Source organism: Rhinoraja longicauda, chromosome 1 (genome assembly GCF_053455715.1).
Source record: "Rhinoraja longicauda isolate Sanriku21f chromosome 1, sRhiLon1.1, whole genome shotgun sequence".
Lineage (NCBI taxonomy): Eukaryota > Metazoa > Chordata > Chondrichthyes > Rajiformes > Arhynchobatidae > Rhinoraja > Rhinoraja longicauda.
The window spans coordinates 56,482,557-56,489,547 of NC_135953.1; the positions used below are offsets into that span (position 1 = coordinate 56,482,557).

Consider the following 6,991-nt stretch of genomic DNA (forward strand, 5'->3'; position numbering starts at 1 on the left):
ATAGATGCAGAGTCTCGTGTCCAGAGTAGGTGAATCGACGACCAGAGGACAAGGGTTTAAGGCGAAGGGGAAAAGATTTAATAGGAATCTGAGGGGCACCTTTTTCACACAAAGGATGGTGGGTGTATGGAACAAGCTGCCAGAGGAGATAGTTGAGGAAGGGACTATCCCAAAATTTAAGAAATAGTTAGACAGGTGCATGGATAGGACAGGTTTGGAGGGATATGGACCAAACACGGGCAGGTGGGACTAATGTAGCTGGGACATGTTGGCCGGTGTAGGCAAGTTGGCCCGAAGAACCTGTTTCCACCCCGTATCACTCTGACTAATTTGTATTTCTATGCCCTTTCAGCTAATCAGGTTGATTTGAATTTTAATTAATTTTCTGATTTGATGGAAGGTACAATGGAAGGTCAAAACATGATAACTGAAATTCCTGCAGCTTTAAAACGCTTGGCAAAATACATAATGCGTGGATTCTATGGCGTGGAATATTTTCTCACCCTGGACATTCTTGTCCGCTACCCCTGCGTGAAGGAGGATGATATGCAACAATTGCTGAAGTTTGAGAAAAAGCAGCTCCGAGCTGTACTCAACACACTGAAATCTGACAAGTTTATTAAGAGCTGCATTAGAGTGGAAACCAGTCCTGATGGGAAGAGTTCCAGGCATAATTATTACCACATCAACTATAAGCTACTAGTGGTTGTCGTGAAATACAAGCTAGATGTTATGCGAAGAAAAATTGAAAACGATGAGAGAAATTCAACCACACGATCTTCTTTTAAATGTCCAGTTTGTTTCAGTACATTTACTGATTTGGAAGTCAATCACTTGTTTGATCCTTGCACAGGTAAGATATGCTCTTGAAACTTTCACGAGGAGCTCAGATTCCATCCATTCCTTGCTCTGTTGTCAACCTATAGCCTTCCTTAAAAAATAACTTAAATTGCACTAACTACTTTGCTTGCACAATTTGAATTGTATTGCAGTAACTTGACCAATTCCCATGAAACCAATGGAATATCACAGTAAGAATCTTGATGCTGACACTAGGACAGAGCACAAATGTACAAGTGAAGAATCTAAAGGTTTAGGTGCTTCCTGCTACTTTTGCTTAGATTTTGGACAGTTGGGGCAATTTCTCCCATATTTTCTGGTGAAGATAGTATTTATTTGAAGCAAGTGTTTCTGTTATATGCAGAAATAATAGAACAGGAGAAGCAAGGCCTTGGAAAGCCTCCTGAAACATGCATCATTACTAATGTTGCACGTGACTGTTCATGTCCCTGCTGTTTGCCCAAGATGCTGATGAAATAAATGTTGAAGTGAATTACTGTAAATTACTGGCAGGGTTATGAAAACATAAATGGAACCACACAGCATTTCTACATTGTATGTAACTGTCCTGCAGTCACCATTTTTCTGCTATTTCCATAAAATATACAGGTAATTTTAACTGCACTTACTGTCACGCTGAAGTAGAAGAAGATGCCTCTTTGTTACCGAAACGGAATGCTCAGACTCTACTGGCAACATTTAATGAGCAGGTTGAACCAATTTATGCACTTTTACACGAAACTGACGATATTGCCCTCCCGCAAGAGCTTCTGGAACCACAACCAACAGAGATTCCAGAACTGGCACTTGGGTATTAAGCTTTCTGCTCTCGATTGTGCTTCAATCTTTTCCGTTAGAGGATGTGAGAGATTTGTAGGCTTTCTCTGCCTGAATCTACTTACAATAACAACTACAGTGCATTCAGAAAGTATTCAGACCCCTTCACTTTTTCCACATTTTGCTATGTTACAGCCTTATTTTAAAATGGATTAAATTCTTTTTTTAATCATCAATCTACACACCATAAAAAGCAATAACTAAAATATCACATTTACATAAATATTCAAACCCTTTGCTATGACACTCAAAATTGAGCTGATGTTCATCCTGTTTCCATTGATTATCCTTGATGTTTCTACAACTTGATTGGAGTCCACCAGTGGTAAATTAAATGGATTGGACATGATTTGGAGAGACACACGCCTGTCTATATAAGGTCCCACAGTTTACAGTGCATGTCAGAGCAAAAACCAAGCCATGAAGACGAAGGAATTGTCTGTAGACCTCTGAGATAGGATTGTGTCGAGACACAGATCTGGGGAAGGGTATAAAACAATTTCTGCAGCATTGCAGGTCCTGAAGAGCACAGTGGCCTCCGTCATTTTTAAATGGAAGAACTTTGGAACCACCAGGACTCTTCATAGAGCTGGCCGCCCGGCCAAACTGAGCAATCAGGGAGAAAGGCCTTGGTCAGGGAGGTGACCAAGAACCCAATGGTCACTCTGACAGATCTCGAGTTCCTCTGTGAAGATGGAGGACCTTCCAGAAGGACAACCATATCTGCAGCACTCCACCAATCAGGCCTTTATGGTAGTGGCCAGATGGAAGGCACTCCTCAGTAAAAGGCATACAACAGCCCGCTTGGAATTTGCCAAAAGGCACCTAAAGGACTCAAACCATGAGAAACAAGATTCTCTGGTATGATGAAACCAAGATTGAACTCTTTGGCCTGAATGCCAAGCAGCACCACTCATCACCTGGCTAATACCATACCTATGGTGAAGCATGGTGGAGGCAGCATCATGCTGTGGGGATGTTTTTCAGTGGCAGGAACTGGGAGACTAGTCAGGATCGAGGGAAAGATGAACCAAGTAAAAGTACAGAGATATCCTTGATTAAAACCTGCTCCAGAGCATTCTGGACCTCAGTCTGGGGTGGAGGTTCACCTTCCAACAGGACAACGACCTTAAGCAAACAGCCAACGCAGGAGTGGCTTAATGACAAGTCTGTGAATGTCCTTGAGTGGCCCAGCCAGAGCCCGATTGAACATCTCTGGAGGGACCTGAAAATAGCTGTACATCGATGCTCCCCATCCAACCTGACAGGGCTTGAGAGGATCTGCAGAGAATTGGAGAAATCACCCAAATACAGGTGTGCCAAGCTTGTAGCGTCATACCCAGGAAGACTTGAGGCTGTAATCGCTGCCAAAGGTGCCTCAACAAAGTACTGAGTAAAGGGTTTGGATACTTATGTAAATATAATATTTCAGTTATTTCTTTTTAATTACTTTGCAAAATGTTCTAAACACCTGTTTTTGCTTTTTTATTATGGGGTGTTGTGTGTAGATTGATGATTTTAAAAAAAGAATTTAATCCATTTTAAAATAAGGCTGTAACATGGGAAAAGGTGAAGGGGTCTGAATACTTTCTGAATGCACTGAATTTGATCTTGAACAATACTCAAAATGCTGGAGTAACTCTTCAGGTCAGGTAAATACTTTGAGGAGTTACCCCAGCAATTCGTGTTTTGCTTTAATCTCCTAATTGATATTAAATAAGTTGCCTGTTTATTTTTTTTATGATTAGGTCTTCATGAATTTGTTTTTGTGATATTTAATAGTTTTATGCCGCTGGTTGTAAACAACACTTCCATTGAATGACATTGTTTTAAAACATCTAAAGAAGGGTCTTGACCCGAAATGTCACCTATTCCTTTTCTCCAGAGATGCTGTCTGACCCGCTGAGTTACTCCAGCTTTTTGTCTATCTTTGGTTTGAACCAGCATCTGCAGTTCCTTCCCACACAAAGAAAATACCTTCCTGTTGATACATTTAAAAATAAACTTCCATCTATTAGTGTCCACGTCTAAGATTTATTTGGAGAGTATTTATTAAAATGTACTTTTTGGCTGGATGGCTGTGGCAGTAAGCCCTTGTGGCAACACCATCAAAAGGCAACAAGCTTCTTTGTTGTTCAATTTAGAACACAAAAGGCTGGAGTAATTAGTGAGTCAGGCAGCATCTCAGTCTGACCCATTAAGTTACTCCAGTATTTTGTGTTCTGTGTAAGATTCCAGCACTTGCAGTTCCTTGTGCCTCCTTGTTCAATGTGACTGGCTGATCTTATCTTTACCTCTATTCTACTCTAGTTCTGCCTGTTCCCTACAAGCCACAACTCTTACTATTGCCTGTTTTTTGTATTATTAAAGGAAATAATTCTTGGTTGTTTTAGGTTAAGGGCAACAGCTCACTTTCCAGGGAAGTACAAGTAAACTTTTATGCACTTCACTGCCACCTAGGCACTTTGACTAATATTAGTATACAATTAGAAGATGGAACAAGTTTTATTATGATTGCATTTTTACCCTCAGTGAGGGGCAGAAGATGCAATTCCCCACAAATGATGCTCGTCCAGAAAGATGGTCAAAAACGGCATGCAGTGACCTCTATGAACAAAACATTGTATTCAATGTCCAAGAAGCTGAAGCCGAAACCAAGAAAAAAACTATTAAACCCCAGCCCATATGGATGACCACAAGTACTGTTGAGGGAACTGGTTTGGAAATGGCAGTGAGTTCAGCTGGTGAGTCTGTTTTGAATTTTCCAAAGTACATACAAGTTGGGAATCCAACCAAAAAAACACTGTAGATGCAGAAATATGAAAAATGTAGTGCAAAAATATCCCTTTTAGCAACTTAAAAACAGGCTTACAGATCTTCAAATTATATATAGTGGGCACTGTGCAAAAATAAAGGGGTAAAAGACCTTTTCTTGTTTGGTCAAATCTCTTTCCAATCGAGCAGTCACGGTGGCGCAGCAGTAGAGTTGCTGCCTTACAGCGAATGCAGCGCTGGGGACCTGGGTTCGATCCCGACTACGGAGAGTACGTCTGTACGGAGTTTGTACGTTCTCCCCGTGACCTGCGTGGGTTTTCTCAGAGATCTTTGGTTTCCTCCCACACTCCTAAGACGTACAGGTTTAGGCTAATTGGCTTGGTAAATGTAAAAATTGTCCCTAGTGGGTGTAGGATAGTGTTAGTGTGCGGGGATCGCTGGTCGGCGCGGACCCTGTGGGCCAAAAGGGCCTGTTTCTGCGCTATATCTCTAAACCTGCAACCAAGTTAACATTTGAATTTACTGACAGAACTGTTCCGTAAGATATCAATGTTGTTTACCTGCTAGAATACTACAGGAGAGTTTGAAAGTATCTTGGATGCTATTCCCAAAGCCAATAGCTGGAAAAATGATTAATCAGCATTAGTCAGACAACACAGGATCGCCAATCCCACACATTGTTGCTGTCCAGTGGAGGAAACAAAAATACTTTTCCTGGCCCACTGAGTTTACTTTAGCATTTTGTTCTACACCAGATTTCAGCATCTGCAGTTACTTGTTTGACCCTTTTCTTTCTATGCCCAAATACTAAGATGGTATCATGTGGAACATTTCTAGGGTATCCTGTAAGTTCTGGTATTTCCAATAGCAAACTATAAATCAACTGACATTACATTAGTGTAATGATGTAATGTCATCATTACATCATGAGCTCTTCAGTAGAGAGCTCAGCGAGGATTGGAAGGTAAGGTTTTAGCTTTGCAAACCAAATTCATCATCACAGCATCCATATGTCAAGCTCAAGTAACACAGAAACAGTAAGACACTTGTTTAGACCACGTATGGAGAATGACCCCAAAACACTTTCACTTGGCTGAAATGTCCATGTTCCACATTTTGTTTTGGCAAATGAACTGATCTTTGAACATAGTGTAGATCAAAATGAGATGGGGTGGGTAAGATACATTTTAGTTCCATTGTTTTTCCTCAATAACAGGTAATATCCTCTTTATTCCAGCTCCAATTCAAAATAGTCCATCGAATGATCAGAAATGTGCATATGGTTTGTGTGAAATATTGTGATTGACACGTGATGTTTTTTTCTTTGAAAAATTTTAGAAAGTGCCACAATTCTTGATCAAAATGCAAATTCAAAGAGTAAGGCTCTAAAGTGTGATGTAATAAAAACACTTATGATTCATGAGAAACGAGTAGTTGGAGCAACCCTAACTTCAAATGAAAATCGGCGTGAACTAGACAGTGAAACTAGTGAATCGGAAGAAGAGTTCAAAACCACAAAACCAGGACTTCAGGAAGATGAATTTGAGCTGGAGAAATCTACAGTTACGGTTGCTGGAAAACCATACCTCTATAATGAAGTCAGTCAACAGCCTGAATTAATATCTTTGATGACTGAAGAGGAGCGGGAAAACTATATTAGTACTTGCCAGGAAATGTTCCATTTAATGTATGATTAGATTCTAGTATTTCACATGTACATTTGTTCTTAGTTTTCATTAATCTGATAGAACATAATTTACTGAACAATTGATATACCTTACTGAAATTTCATTGGTGTTTAGTAATGAGGCCATTTGGCTAGGTAAAAACTAGTTGAGGTTTAAATCACATGTGCAGAATAAACCTTTCTTCTTGAGTAATTAACTAACCATAATAGAGTTTAAGGGTTGTCTGCTTCATATGTTGAGAAAAAGTAGTAAAAGTTCAATGGTGCTTTTGCAATCCACATGAAATTTTGTGAACTATATTCATTTTCAGATTGTATTCTCTTCTAATATTCTTACTGAACTAGCACTCGAGGACTTGACCAACATCTCTTATGTAGTAATTAACTTTTCCACTTCTGACATTCCTTTTATATTGGTGGTAGCTCTATAACTTTCTATAGTGGAATTGGAAGCAATCCCTCCTTTGCTAAGCTAATTTAATAAGGGGCATAACTTTCTCCTGCAATCTTTAGTTTTTCAACTTCTGCCTCAATGCTTGGAGGGTTATCAGCCAAATAGGACTAATCCAATATGCCAACTTGGACACCATGGACAAGTAGGGCCAAGGCTGTACAGCTCGGACTAATTTTGCTGGAAGGATATACAGGGCTGCAAGATGAATGGTAAAAAATTGTTAAAAAGGGGAAGTAGGGTGATGCTAGTTTAGTTTAAAGATACAGCAAGGAAACAGTTCCTTCGGCCCAGCGATTCCGCCACATTAACCTGCACACACTAGGGACAATTTTACACATATACAGAGAACATGAATTGAGTCATAACTATCCCCCAACCTAACTCAACTGTTATAGTTT

The 6,991-nt window shown here is 39.9% G+C and overlaps 1 protein-coding gene across 1 annotated transcript; it reads left to right on the forward strand.

The window, feature by feature from the left end:
• Nucleotides 1–405: 405 nt before the first annotated feature.
• Nucleotides 406–6,149, forward strand: LOC144604561 (general transcription factor IIE subunit 1-like). Its single transcript, XM_078419523.1, has 4 exons — nucleotides 406–853; nucleotides 1,450–1,651; nucleotides 4,210–4,421; nucleotides 5,791–6,149. Exons 1-4 carry the CDS (start codon nucleotides 406–408, stop codon nucleotides 6,147–6,149), a joined length of 1,221 nt encoding a protein of 406 aa, XP_078275649.1.
• Nucleotides 6,150–6,991: the final 842 nt, after the last annotated feature.

What these genes read in the sequence shown, in the direction of transcription:
- LOC144604561 (XM_078419523.1), top strand. Translation starts at nt 406, where the DNA reads ATGGAAGGTCAAAACATGATAACTGAAATTCCTGCAGCTTTAAAACGC. An exon ending in CTTGTTTGATCCTTGCACAG is followed by an intron (nt 854 to 1,449) that starts GTAAGATATGCT and finishes TAAAATATACAG; the next exon opens with GTAATTTTAACTGCACTTAC. An exon ending in AATGGCAGTGAGTTCAGCTG is followed by an intron (nt 4,422 to 5,790) that starts GTGAGTCTGTTT and finishes GAAAAATTTTAG; the next exon opens with AAAGTGCCACAATTCTTGAT.